The 13,878-nt window shown below is 42.6% G+C and overlaps 1 protein-coding gene across 8 annotated transcripts in view; it reads right to left on the reverse strand.

Moving 5' to 3' along the window:
- Positions 1–322: 322 nt before the first annotated feature.
- The window catches only part of nfixa (nuclear factor I/Xa), a 103,942-nt gene continuing 90,386 nt past the window's right edge, over positions 323–13,878 (reverse strand). For 4 of the 8 annotated variants that reach the window (XM_060859891.1, XM_060859889.1, XM_060859892.1 and 1 more), the window contains 4 exons: positions 13,495–13,626; positions 11,427–11,588; positions 7,235–7,323; positions 323–6,252 (listed from right to left, as the gene is read on the reverse strand). In XM_060859891.1, coding sequence (XP_060715874.1) covers positions 6,238–6,252; positions 7,235–7,323; positions 11,427–11,588; positions 13,495–13,626 — 398 coding nt within the window. In that variant the 3' untranslated portion in view covers positions 323–6,237. Of the gene's footprint in view, positions 6,253–7,234; positions 7,324–10,603; positions 10,752–11,418; positions 11,589–13,494; positions 13,627–13,878 lie in introns of all 8 variants that reach the window. The other 4 variants (XM_060859893.1, XM_060859890.1, XM_060859897.1 and 1 more) reach the window with 3 other exon arrangements.

The following is a 13,878-nucleotide window of genomic DNA, read 5'->3' on the forward strand; positions in this document are numbered from 1 at the left end:
TGCTTCTATTTTGTGATTTTTAACTCTATATTGCACTTTGGTCTATTTTGGTTGTTTTAAATCCCTCAAGTCTTCCTTTTTTCTGTCCATCCTTATGTCCCTCCATACTTCCTTTTTACCTCCCTCCTATTTTCTTCCTTACTTCCTTGTTCCATCCATCCATGCTTCCTCATTATTTCTTCCTTCCTTCCTTCCCTCTTCCTTCCTTATTAATTACTTACTAACTTTGCTCAGGTTTGCAGCAATGCAGCTTATTGGGAACTGAAACAAACGGCACTGAGAAATTTGTGCAGTCAAGAACATCATTTATTCAACCAGTTGCTCTTTACAAACTGTTTTTTATTCTTTATAATGGAAAAGGAATCTGTAGTAACACATGCACATTTGCCAACGGGCTCTGAGGGGTCGATAGCCGAAAAATTTGCTTTTTTTTTTTTTTATTGTTTTACCTGAAAGCGCAGGACACAGGAAACCACTAGAGGGCGCTAAGACTAGAAACGTGTCGAACATGACTTCTGCAGCTCAAAAAAGTACTTAAGTGTAACGAAGCAAAGCAAAAAAATAAAAATTAATGACAAATATGAGGCAGTTAAAAGTGATTCGCTTGACGTGATGGCAGAGTGGGAATATTTAGCTGGACGCCTTAATGTCCTAAGATCATTTTATTGAAAGGAAAGTCCCACTCAGTAGGCCATCTCTCTAACCCTTTGTAACATTAATACTGACTTTAACACGTCTCCTGAACTCACGCCAATCTTCCGTTACAAGGTTCTGAAATGTGGTGCAGGAAATAATAAAGGCCGTGTCTATGTAGTGTGACTGCTGTATGACATTTAAGTGCATTTCACGTTAAGTGCATTCTGCCTCATAAGGTGCTTTCAGCAAGTCATCAGTCAACAGTTTCATAAAAGTAGCCTGGCTCTTCTAATAAAGAAAGGTGCTTTTTTTATAGCTTTCATTTTAAGGTCCACGGTTCCCTTGGAGAGAATCTTCTGGACCGTACCCTGATAGAAAAGCATCAACAAATCTCAAATATAGTATAAAATCATAGTACAAACAAATAAATTAGAAACAAAAATAGCGCAGAGCTGCTTGATTTCACCCGGTGTCCTGCGTTTACGGTAAAACCTTTCCAAACGCAACACTGTGGAAGCTCATGGAAAAATATTAGCAATGTTCCTCCACCGACTACGGGTGGCACGCGTTGGTCCTCGTGGAACCCATGGTAACCCGACCCCCCGGAGCCCGCACGGCCACATTTCACTTACACTAGCAGTAGAAACAGAGAAGCGTCAGAACAGGAGAGAGATCGGTATGGCGTAACAAGAACAAGCATACAGACAAGGATATTCTGCTCAAGAGGAAAAAAATATAAAAGCCTCATTTTTAGGGTGTGAGGAGATGTGGGGGAGGGCAGATGGATGTACGGCGGGGTAAGACGGATGTCTTGTACAACATCGTTAACGCAAAAGAAGAATTAAAGAGGGAAAGAGACAGGAAGATTTTTTTGCCTTTACATTTTTTTTTCAGTATTGAACAATAAAAAGAACTAAATCACATCCATTTCCTGTATTACTATATACTATATATATACGGCTTCGAAAGACTGAATAAAAAGGGTGGACGGGGAAAGATGGGGCGAAAAACGACAAAAAAAACTTTTGTCCTTTTTTTTCATGTTTTACAAGATGGACTCTGTGAACAAAAGGCACTTTTGAAGGGAACAACCTTTAAAATGCTGGCTTAGTACTACACTACACTAATCACAAGCACTAGGAGGGGGCATTTACATGTGGGGGAGGGGTGGAGGAAAGGTTTCTATGTGGGGGAGGGGATAACTTTTTTAGTTGGGAAGGTTTTTGTGGGGGGATGGGTTGAGGAAATGTTTGTTGGGGGAGGGGCAGAGGGACGGCTTTATGGGGGATGGGTGGAGGAAATGTTTTTTGGGGGAGGGGCAGAGGCAAGGCTTTATGGGGGGAAGGGTGGAGGAAATGTTTGTTGGGGGAGGGGCAGAGGGACGGCTTTATGGGGGATGGGTGGAGGAAATGTTTTTTGGGGGAGGGGCAGAGGGACGGCTTTATGGGGGATGGGTGGAGGAAATGTTTTTTGGGGGAGGGGCAGAGGGAAGGCTTTATGGGGGATGGGTGGAGGAAATGTTTGTTGGGGGAGGGGCAGAGGGACGGCTTTATGGGTAGGATTGGAATCAAGCCTGTTTAAATTTCATTCTTCCACATGATTCCATGAATCTCTGGACTGTTCCTCCTCCTCCTCCTCCTCCTCTTCCAGGAACCAGTCTTCACACTGTCTAAAAAACTACAAGAACTTCTACAAATACTTAATACAACATCTTTCAAATCATCACAAAGGCAAAAAACACTTTTGCTGATCAGTTTCCTTAATTTACAGTAACGAAATCCTGTTTCTTTATTTTTTTTTAAAAAAGCGGTCTCTGAAATAAATGAGCTGGACAACGAGCTGGACAACGAGCTGGTCTCTCCGTGTATCAGGATGCAAAGTCGTTGTTTTTTTATTTACCGATTTAAATACGGTCTTTTTAAAGGTTGAAATAAAATGCCTTTTGTCACAAGCGACGTGGAAAAGCCCACCGCCAGCGAGCTCACAGAAAAAGAGCCATGTTCTCTAACGTGTACGTGTCCGAAAAGAAAGTCTTATTTGTTTATCAACAGAGACTCAACCCAGGTGACCGAGCACCAGGATCTGTACTGTAATACACCCTGCTGTAAAATTGTTCATTCCACCTTCCTTAATAATTTAAAAACAAAAGATTACAAATAGACCATTAAAAAAAGGTAAATCTAAATGAAGGGGGCGGGGATTAGGGGACCCAACACTTTATAAAGATTGGGATACTGTTCATGGCCCTTGAGTTTAGAGTCCAGGACAAGACTTTAAAAAAAAAAACCAGGTTTGTATCGTCAGCCCACAAACCCCTCGCTCTCTTTTCACACTTTAAATACTAACACTGATATTTCTTATCAGTCTTGCGCCGTGTATGAACGATACGCGGTAAATATCGCGATATTATTTCAGGACTGTTTGGAAGACGACTGACGTGAAGTGGGGTGAAAGGTTCAAAAAATAACTAGACTGCCGTACTCCAAAGAAGAGCTACTATACATATTTCCATATATATACACAGCACGTATGAGTATGATTATTATTATTATTATTATTATTATTTTAATGTCTGAATAATATATATTTATAAAGGCGATGTGTTTCCAGTCTTCTGTTTTTTGCTAAGCCATGATACATATTGTACATTAATTCTGTAGCTTATACACGGAATACAGACCCTGAATTCGACGCCAGGTTGCATAAAAAAGAAAGGGAGGCACTTTGCTGCACGGATCGGTGGGATCGCCAGGGAGGGGGCGGGGCTAATGAGAATAAAAAGCCCTGACGAGTGACTGACAGCCGGGCAGTCCAGTTATTTTGTGATGTCAGTGGTGTTGTCGGGATGCAGATAGACACAGTGGAACGCTGGGACCGGTTTGTTCGTAATCACATTCAAGAATTCAAAAGAAACATAAAACGTTAAGAAAAAAAAAAAAAAAACAGGGGGACGAAAAGATTTTCCGTCCTAAGGAAACTAAACTATATATTATAGTGCAACGACGAGTGTGTGTGTGATTCGGACTGTACGAGCAGCCCGTAAAGACACTCATTACCAAATCTGTCCAGATTACTCTAATGGAGAGAGAAAGAAACAAATAAAACAGAAATAACGTGTGCACAGAAAAAGTGATGTCAGTGATGTCAGTAATATGAAACTCACTCACAGATAGTGAGCACCGGTGATAAGAGCGTAAGAGTTATCGAGCATGCAGAAGGGAAGAGGATAAAGCCAAATATAGACCTAAATTCACGAGTGTCTCTGTAAAAGTCGTACGTTTGTACGTCAATGTTACGAGTTTGTAAAAGCAATCCTGAAAGTAGCAAAAACTCTCATGCAAGTCATTCTGTGAAAGAAAAAAACACGACATGAAAACCAGTTAAAACAAACTACTGCAAACCAAAACAACCCACTTTAAGCAGAGAGAGAGAGAGAGAGAGAGAGAGAGAGAGAGAGAGAGAGAGAGACAGAGAGAGAGTGAAAGAGAGGAGAGAGAATGAGAGAGAGTGAAAGAGAGGAGAGAGAATGAGAGAGAGAGAGAGAGAGAGAGAGAGAATGAGTGAGAGAGAGAGATAGAGAGAATGAGTGACAGAATGAGTGAGAGAGAGAATGCGTGAGAGAGGGAGAGGAGAGAATGAGAGAGAGAGAAAGAATGAGTGAGAGAGAGACTGAGTGAGAGAGAGAATGAGAGAGAGAGAGAATGAGTGAGAGAGAGAGAGAATGAGAGAGAGAGAGGGAGAGAGAAAGTAAGAGAGAGAGGGAGAGGGAGAGAGAGAGAGAGAATGAGTGACAGAATGAGTGAGAGAGAGAGAGAGAATGAGAGAGAGAGAGAGAGAGAGAGAGGGAGAGAGAAAGTAAGAGAGAGAGAGAGAGAGAGAGAGAGAGAATGAGAGAGAGAGAATGAGAGAGAGAGAGAGAGAGAGAGAGAGAGAGGGAGAGATAAAGTAATAGAGAGAGAGAGAGATTTTCAGGCTTTGTTTCTGGTATGTGTGGCTGCACTGAAACTTGTCCACAGATAAACAGCTACTGCGAGAAATGTTGCAAACGTTTTTTTTTCTCTCGACGCATGTTGGTTGGTCATAGAAGCTGAAGTTATGCATTTCTAAAGGCTTTACAACACTGTGTAATTTCTGCTAATGCGTCACTGTCTTCGGTTTATTGCTAACAAAACCCCTGTGTGTTAGTGTCACTAGCTGATGGTGTGAATGGTGTGGAGGTTTGGTGTGTGTCGTGGGCTACAACCTCCCCAGCACTCCTTCATGCCTTCACCATATTGTGCTGATATGTTTAGCGGACAAACAGGCAAGCTAAAACCTTTGTCGTGCGTGCTAACACCGGGTGTGTCCCAAACATGTCACAGCCGTCAGAAACAGCTGAAAGGACGTATTTTGCGGTGGTGTACAAATAGAAACGTCACCAGAAAAGAGAACATCATATTTTGGTACTTTGTATCCTGTTCTCTCGCTCGTGCTGATGCTCATTAGTGGTCAGCTTTTTTTCCCCCTGTTCTTATGTCTGTGTGTTCTTATGTTCGCTTTTTTCCTCCCTCAACCGGTTCGGTTTAACTCGTGTGTGGTCTGACCAGAGTGTGTTAAATTTCACGTAGCAAAGATGCCGCGGCTCCTGGCTTCACGTGTTTCTAGAGAAAACGTGTGCTAGAGTTCGTCCTCCTCGCTTGGTAGCTGTCGTACGATCGGTGAGAGCAGGCTGGTGGGTGGGACGGGGCTGCGTTCTGTTTATGAACATTAGTGAACAGGTTTTCGGTTTTTTTTTTTCTTTTTTCAGTGTTGAAATGCCACGCTATGGAGATAACACACACACACACACACACACACACACACGATATCATGTAAAATCGGTTAAATATACTACGATTTCTATGATGTATTAGGATTTCACGTGAGCGAAAGTTTCAGACCATTTTTAAGTGCTGTTCCAACGTTTGGGACACACCCAAGAGTGCAGGGTGCTGGGGAGTCTTTTGTAAGTTCTTGTCCAATCGGATGCTTAAGACAGGTTTGATAATGAAGTGCGGCTTGACATGGATGACCCCATGACCCCGAGGTTTCACGCTTCGCTTCATTTTCACTGGAAGTGCAACATCATAAGTTGTGGAAACTGTTTAACAAGCGGTGATGGAGTGAGAGCAGAACGCTTTGGCCCCGCGGTACGATCGGTGGATGATGTAAAACAACTGAATAAAAGGAAAAGGATGAAAAGATTGGTCAATACTCTGGTCATCTTGATTACAAACCAACAAAAAGTCTTCTTCTAACGAAATAATCAAATCTCTTCTTCATCCAGGATGGAATTTATAACTCCCGCTTTTTCCGTGTTGCCGTTTTACTTGTTGTTTTTTTTTTCTTCTCTTTTTCCAGTTTTAGATTTGCAGAATCATGCAGTTTTTGTCCTGTGGAAGATTTCCAGATTCCTGGTTGGAGGGCTGATGGTGAAGGTTTCAGAATGCTCGCAGGTCTATCAGAGTGGATCCGGGACGGAGAGGGGGATTGTGAGTGATTAGCTCATAGCGGTCCGTACCTAGCTTTGTGTTTCACGTTTCAGCTACAGACTTTGTATCTGTGTGTTTCAGATGGATCTTGTCAAAGAAACCAAGACTGTAAAACAGAGCAAAATGTAGGGTGTTAATGAATGATGGTGAAAGTGTACAGTATCAAAACATGACCGTTATTAAACATCCTCACAAATACACATTAACAGCAGTTCTCACACTGACCAGCAGAGTGCGAGAAAAGTCACACTGTGTGTGTGTTTGTGTGTGTGTGAGGGGGGATTAAAAATAACAGGCTGATGTTTGTTTAATTTAAGACGGTTTGTTTACTTGTTTTAGTGCAGAAAACATTTAGGGATGAAGCTTTTGGGTTTTTTGTCTCTCTCTAATACTCGGTCATGAAAAAGTCCATGTTCGTGCCTCGGACATCATGTTTGGTTGCTGAGAACAATCAGACATTCAGGTCGGCACCTGACTCTCTCTCTCTCTCTCTCTCTCTCTCTGTCTCTCTTTCGCCAATTACGTCCTTCCTGTATTCACTCGCTCCGACGTTCTCTATCTCAGGCCATCAATCTATCTAGAACTATCCACTGTGGATCCATCTGTTATGAATTATTGAGCATGTTTTCCTGAAGATGTGTCGGTCTGAGTGTTAAAGGTCGTTTAAGATTTTGTAAAAATCTCCATCCAGGTGTTTCAGGAGTCCTCTAAACATCAACTTGAGAGAGAGAGAGACAGAGAGAGAGCGAGAGAGAGAGAGAGAGATTCTCCCAGATTGCCTCCATGTGTGCTGGCTTTAGTGTTTAGCTTGAGGTTTTGTTCCTCATGAAAGATGTTCAGCGAGCAGGAGTGAAAGTATTTAACATCTGGTGGCCAGGACCGTGTACCATAGGAGTGTCTTTAGCAGAAAGCCCTGCAGGCCTGCGCCGTACAAGCTCACATCTGGGTTTGAACACAGCGCTACACTCACCACAAACAAGCGACAACACACAAGTATCCAATTAATCAGGAAGTATAATCAGTTTGTTCTGGGAGATGGGGAAAGGCAGGTGTGTGTGTGTTTGTGTGTGTGAGTGTGTGTTTCATACCTGTGTCTGCTGTGGGATGTTTAGAAAGTTGTCCCGTGCTCCGATGCCGACAAACCTGTTGGGAGCTGTGGAGCTTGGCGAGGAGTATGCTGTTCCAACACATGCACACACACACACACACACACACACACACACACACTTGTCAGTGTCTGGGAATATTCTACAGAGACTCAATATAACTGCACTATTTATTCTAACAGACGATTATAAAACGATTCGCCCCAAAAACATTCTCAGTGATTTACTGTTAAAGATAATGTATCTAAATAAGTAGTTTTAATAATTACTAAACAGTGTAACTACAGACCTTAAACATTTCTACAGTGTAGAGGAAGAGTGTATTTTTACACAGAGGAGTGACAAATTAAAGGAAAATAAAATTAGCAATTTTTGATTAAACATGCTCTGCTCTGGTACAGACAGAAATCTTCACATCTTCTTGGCTGGCTCTTCTTGAAGCGGAGCGCGACATGGTCTTCTGCTGATGCAGCTCGTCCCCCTAAGCTTCTGATGGTTTCTTGCATTCAGAGATTGCAAAAGCGGTTGTAAAGAGCAGTTATTTGAGATACTTGTCAGAACCTCTCCGGTCACTCTGTTTGTTGATCCTGGTCATTGTTTCTGGATGATTGTGTACATTGTGCTTCTTCGTCGTGATTGGCTGTACAGGTGGAAAGGTAGTTCTTATTAAGTAGATGCCGAGTGTATATTATGGCTGTTATAACGAGGTCGCACTGAATAAACCCTTCATTAAAGGATTTTGTGAAAGAAGTGATAAGGTGAGATAAGTTGTCTTTCATCGTGGCAGGATGAAATATAAATTATAAAAGCTTCAGTCCTTCAGTGAGATGCTCCGGTGGATGTGGAAGACATTTTCCTGCCATGGTTGCAGATCCATGCAAATCGATACCAGTTTCTTCCAACGATGAAACATTTCTATTCTGATAACGACCCGTCCGCAGGGTGTGAAACTCACTGAAATGTCTCAAGTGGACGAATGCAGGTTTCACAAATGGAACCCTGAGATTTTACACAGAATTTAGATCTCAGCACTCCAGGCTGTCTGTTTTAGAAGAAGGGTGTTCGCTGCTCCAGTACGGTTCAAAGAGACTTGTAGAATCGATGGCAGCTTTTCCTTTAATCTGTCACCCGTCCTTACAGGTTTGGTTTGTTCGATTTTCAAGCAGGACAGTAAACGCCATGATGAAACAAAATATTTCTCGATCAGGTCGTAAATCTGACGAGAACGTCTTATGAACCGATCGAATTCTGGGCAGAGGTTTACGATGGACTCCAAGTTTAAAGACTAAAATACAGACAGTTTTATGCAAATCAGATTAAGCAAACTCACGTGTGTGTATCTGTATTTGTGTGTGTGTGCGTGTATAGAAAATATACACATGTATAAAGGTAGTAAAATATAAAGGTCAGTAAAATATAAAATCTGGTTATGGAAATGTGACTGATGTAAAATTACAGATATACAGTAACAACTGTGATGAAAAGAGAGAGAGAGTGTGAAGATGAGATAAAAGAGCTTTAAAAGAAGCGCGTGAAGGAAACATGATGCGGAAAAAAGAGGGGAGAAAGAGAAAAAAGAGGGATGGTCTTCAACCAGCTCCCTCGAGTTCTCAAGGTCTGTCCTTTCCTCCAGCTCCTGTGCTGGTACACACACAGGTCACAAATTTGCACCCCAACAACAACCACTACACACACACACACACACACAGGGTACTTCGATGTCCGAGACCGAAAGCGAATCTGCGTTTTTTTATGTTCATTTTTCCATGAGACTGCATTCGACTGGTTTAAACTGTATTAAGTTGATTTTTTTTGTTATTTGATCATTTGTGTTGTTAGTTTGTGTTGTTTAATGTGATTTTTGGAGTCCATGCACACTGCCCTGAATTTGATCCCATGAGAGAGAGAGAGAGAGAGAGAGAGAGAGAGAGAGAGAGAGAGAGAGAGAGTGAGAGAGAGCAAGAGAGTGAGAGAGAGAGTGAGAGTGAGTGAGAGAGAGAGTGAGAGAGAGTGAGTGAGAGATAGAGAGAGCAAGAGAGCGAGAGAGTGAGAGTGAGAGAGAGAGTGAGAGAGAGTGAGTGAGAGAGAGAGCAAGAGAGCGAGAGAGTGAGAGTGAGAGTGAGAGAGAGTGAGAGAGAGATAGAGAGAGCAAGAGAGCGAGAGAGTGAGAGTGAGAGAGAGCGAGAGAGTGAGAGAGAGAGTGAGATAGAGAGAGTGAGAGATAGAGAGCAAGAGAGCGAGAGAGTGAGAGTGAGAGAGTGAGAGAGAGAGAGAGAAAGAGAGAGAGAGAGAGAGAGAGAGAGAGAGAGAGAGAGAGAGAGAGACGGTGAATATGTCTAAATCCCTTTTTTTTTTTAACATTGTCTATTTTAATTTCATTTTGTTCTGGTAATAAAAACAGAAAAATTAAAGGAAAGGGTGAAAAAAACCTTAAGGGTAAATGTAAAAAAAAAAGGAAAGAAGAAGGAGAGTGAATTTAGTTTGAATTCTTGGCTTAAATATTTAGGATCATAAGAATACATACAGCTGAACGGGTAAAAGTTTATGGGTTGTGACTTTCTACATTTTTTTTTTAATTAATTGCATTTTAAAGTGAGTGTTTTTTTCTTCTTCTTTCATTTCTGATGGTTTCCCTACAGCAGCTTGTTTTAGGATTATAGAGGGGAATTTTTCTCCTCCTGCATCAGTGTCTCTTAATAATTAGCTTCTTTAATATTCTCTTTTTAATAGTCTCTTAAATTGCTTCAAGTTCCATTCTGGAGGCAGCTTTCTTACCAGTCACGTTATTTAGATGTCTCTGATTGCCAACTGACTAACAGGGGAAATCTCTTGTGAAGGCTAGACAAGTTCGGATGGAGTGACACCGGCTACTGCATCTTTTCCGACTGCGGTGTAAAAGACTTGGAGGTAAGAACTATCTGTTAATCCTCTTCCACATACACGAGCTCGCAGACGCCTGTGATTGGCTACTGTCACTGTGATTGACAGAGAGAGAGAGATAGAGAGAGAGAGAGAGAGAGAGAGAGAGAGAGAGATTTTATCTCTTTTGGTCCTCTACAGGTGGCTGTGGCATGACTGGGATTAGAAAACCTTCAGTGTTGTTGTACGTCATCACGCCAATATTTTCTCTGGTTATATTGTACTAGGTTATTGCTAACCGAAGACCGGCTACAGTGCTCCAAATATCAGCGCTAGCTTAATAGGTCCTGAATTAAAACTAAAAATGGAGAATTAATATAATAGACGTGCTGGATGGGACAGTATAGTAAGGAGCTGCCTCTCTGACTGGAACTAGACGTCTGCTGTATTTCAGGGCTGGTGAAGGGGCTCAGAGCTCTAGGCGTCACTTACAGGGCGATGCGGGTGAGCCGAGTCCCCCGTCGGGGTGTGTGTGGCTGGGTTTGGGCTCGGGCATGGGGAGGGGCACCGGCCGTGCCACCGGAGGAGGTGGAGGAAACAGGAAAGAGCCGGCCATTTTGCTCTGACCGCTCCCGTTAGGCTGCAGACACACACACACACACACACACACACACGCACGCACACATGCACAACCATACACACACACACACACACACACACACACACATACACACACACACACACACATTGAGGGATGGCTCTGTGTGATAACACACACCCTTGCACCATTCACACACACACACTCTGAGAATGAGCGTATGAGGAACAGAGGGTATGGATGACAGGAACTTCCGAAGTGAAAGAGATAGAACAGTGAGATTAGATAAAGAGCCAGACTCGAGTTAGAGAAAGTGAGTGTGTGTGTGTGTGTGTGTGTGTTAGGGCTGTCAGAATGAATGATATCCTTGTTCGCTGTTTTTCATACGTATGCTAGGCATACATACATACCTTTTAGCTTGATGTTTCAAAATGACTTTTCTTTACCATATATTTATTTAAAATAAATAAATAAAATAATGGAATAATAATGAATTCTGTGTGACTGAGAAATCTGAAACGCTGTCATATTATTTTAAAATACAGAGTAGTGCTAATGTTCTTTCTGTCTGTAGAATAAAAAATGATTATTCATTAATATTGTAATTTATCTACCACAAAGTGAAACAATTTCACAGCTCACAGGTACGTACATGTGTGTGTGTGTGTGTGTGTGTGTGTGTGTGAGAGAGAGTGTGAGAGTGTGTTACCTGCGCACCGGGCTGGGCCGTACCGTCGGAGCAGACAAACTGGACAAACTCCTTTAGCGGGTCCTGGTGATGGTGGTAGCGGATGGTGGGGTGGGTGAAGTACGGGCTGGACTGCTGGATGATGGAGGGAGACGGGAAATGGAGAGCGGAGGCTGAGGCTCTGGGACTTCCTGTGTGTGCGTTTGTGTGTGTGACACGGAGACAGAGAGAGACAAAGACAAAGAGAGAGAGAGAGAGAGAGAGATAGAGAGAGAGAGAGAGAGAGAGAGAGAGACAGAGAATGACACTTCAGTGAAACATGTTCAAGACTAAAACATATGACGATTCAATGTTTAAGGATTTTTACCCCAGTGTGTAACAGCACATTCATTTTATTGCACACAAAAGAATGTTTGTGTATTCTGGCGTGCTCTGTATGTTTTCTCTTTCATCTCTCAGCCTTTCTTTTTTCTCTCTCGATCCATCCATCCATACAACTGACTCTCCTGATTCCTCTTCTCCGTTTACTTCTAATTATGCTTAAATCCCATTCTGTTAGAGGCCCAAACACACATTTTCTCTCTCTCTCTCTCTCTCTCTCTCTCTCTCTCTCTCTTTCTCTGTCTCACACACACACACACACACACACACTATAAACATGTTAGTCACTCAGTAATGTTGACTCACTTACTCACTCATTCAAATACACAACCCCCCTCCCTCTCTCCCTCTCTCGCTCTCTCTCTCTCTCTCTCTCCCTCTCTCTGTCTTTCCTCTCAGCTCTCAGTTTACTTGGTATTAGGGAAGTTTATATGATACTACAAACTTTTATAATCACTTCCACATTATAATCCACTTAAAACAATCAGCACTGAATCCTCGTGACCTTTTCTTAACGAGCTCGCGCCACGCTGCGCTTTTCTCTCAGGCAGCTCGCTCGCCGTTCAACGTTGGCGAACTTTGGGAATATCTGGGGTTGAATTTGGGAGTTTTCTCTTCTGGGTCAGAAGGAGCGCATTCATCTGTGGCCCTCCGAGAGCGCGCTTGTGCGCGTCGTTACTTTATTAACAGGATTATCACGCCGATTCGAGGGGCTTTGCTATCGCCAGCACAGAAGGAGACGATAAGAGTACATTTCCTTCTCCTCCTCCTCCTCCTCCTCGCCCGAGCGGCAGTCTGTTTTTCATCCTCACTCGCAGCCTGAATGACAGCGTGTCTGCAGCTTATGAGCGGCTAATTATAAAAACCGAGAGACCAAAACGTTCAGTTTTAGAAGAGACTTCAGGTCGCGCATCGGTTACGCATTTGGACATGTTAAGAACATTCTCTCTCTCTCTCTCTCTCTCTCTCTCTCTATGCCTCCTCCTGTTTTCTCTCTTTTCATAACAGACCACAAATAATCTTCCAAGATGAGTCATAAGCCTTAAATCAAAAAAATGAAAAATGAAATGAGGATGCTTGGCACAGGATGCCGCACTCAAACTCTGTGAAACAAACCGAATAAAAAAAAAATTGGCGTCTAATGCAATCGTATCTGAAAAAAAAAAATAGTAATAATAATAATAATAGTGTCCGGTACGGAGCGAGAGAGCGGAGAAGAGTGGAGAAGTGAGCGCTCACTACTGCGTAAAACGTGTGTTTTAGGACCAAATATAAACCAGATGCTCCGGCTTAAGATTCTGATGCGGTGGGAAACAAAGAACAGACATGTTAAGACTTTGAGCTATGACTCAAGCCTTTCGAAGCAATAATCTCCTGGCGAGTGAGTGTCGCTCTGAAACCGCACCGAGAAACAACGGAGTGATGGATGGAGGGAGAGAAGAAAAGAAAGATAGAAAGATTGAGAGAGAGAGAGAGAGAGAGAGAGAGAAAACAAATGACAGTAGTGATGATGAAAAAAACAAGTAGGGGAGATGGATGGATAATGATGGTGATGTGTCCTGAGTGAGGGCTCGTACTACAAACTGTTTTTTTTTTCATATTTATTTATATTTATATATTTATACATAAAACCCCGGGTCTCTTTAAAACAAGCCTTTAGTATTCTCATCTCTCACGCTATATACATGGGGTCTTTTTTTTTTTGGCGTGTCTCACCTGGTCTCACTCCCGCCAGCATGGGCAGTGGGTGGTGTGTGAAGGCCATGCGGGGTGACCTCGTCTGAGCCGACAGGGCGCCGAAATCGAATTTCCCCGACGGCTTCTTTAGAGACCCGGGAGAGGACAGCCCTGCCAGAGACCACATGATCAACAACAACAACAACAAGCAACAAACAACAATAAGCTACACCTCGAATAAGGTCTCTCTCTCTCTCTCTCTCTTTCTCTCTTTCTCTCCTCACCTGACCTTCTACTCTTACACTACTGTTTATACCTGAGATTAGAAACCGCCTTAAAAATGACAGCTAGGAACATTAATTGTACAAAACTGTGAGTAAATCCTGACTGGAGTTCACGCCTGACTGAGTAAACGCTCACGTT

The sequence above is a fragment of the Tachysurus vachellii genome, chromosome 24 (genome assembly GCF_030014155.1).
Source record: "Tachysurus vachellii isolate PV-2020 chromosome 24, HZAU_Pvac_v1, whole genome shotgun sequence".
In the NCBI taxonomy this organism is placed as follows: Eukaryota; Metazoa; Chordata; class Actinopteri; order Siluriformes; family Bagridae; genus Tachysurus; species Tachysurus vachellii.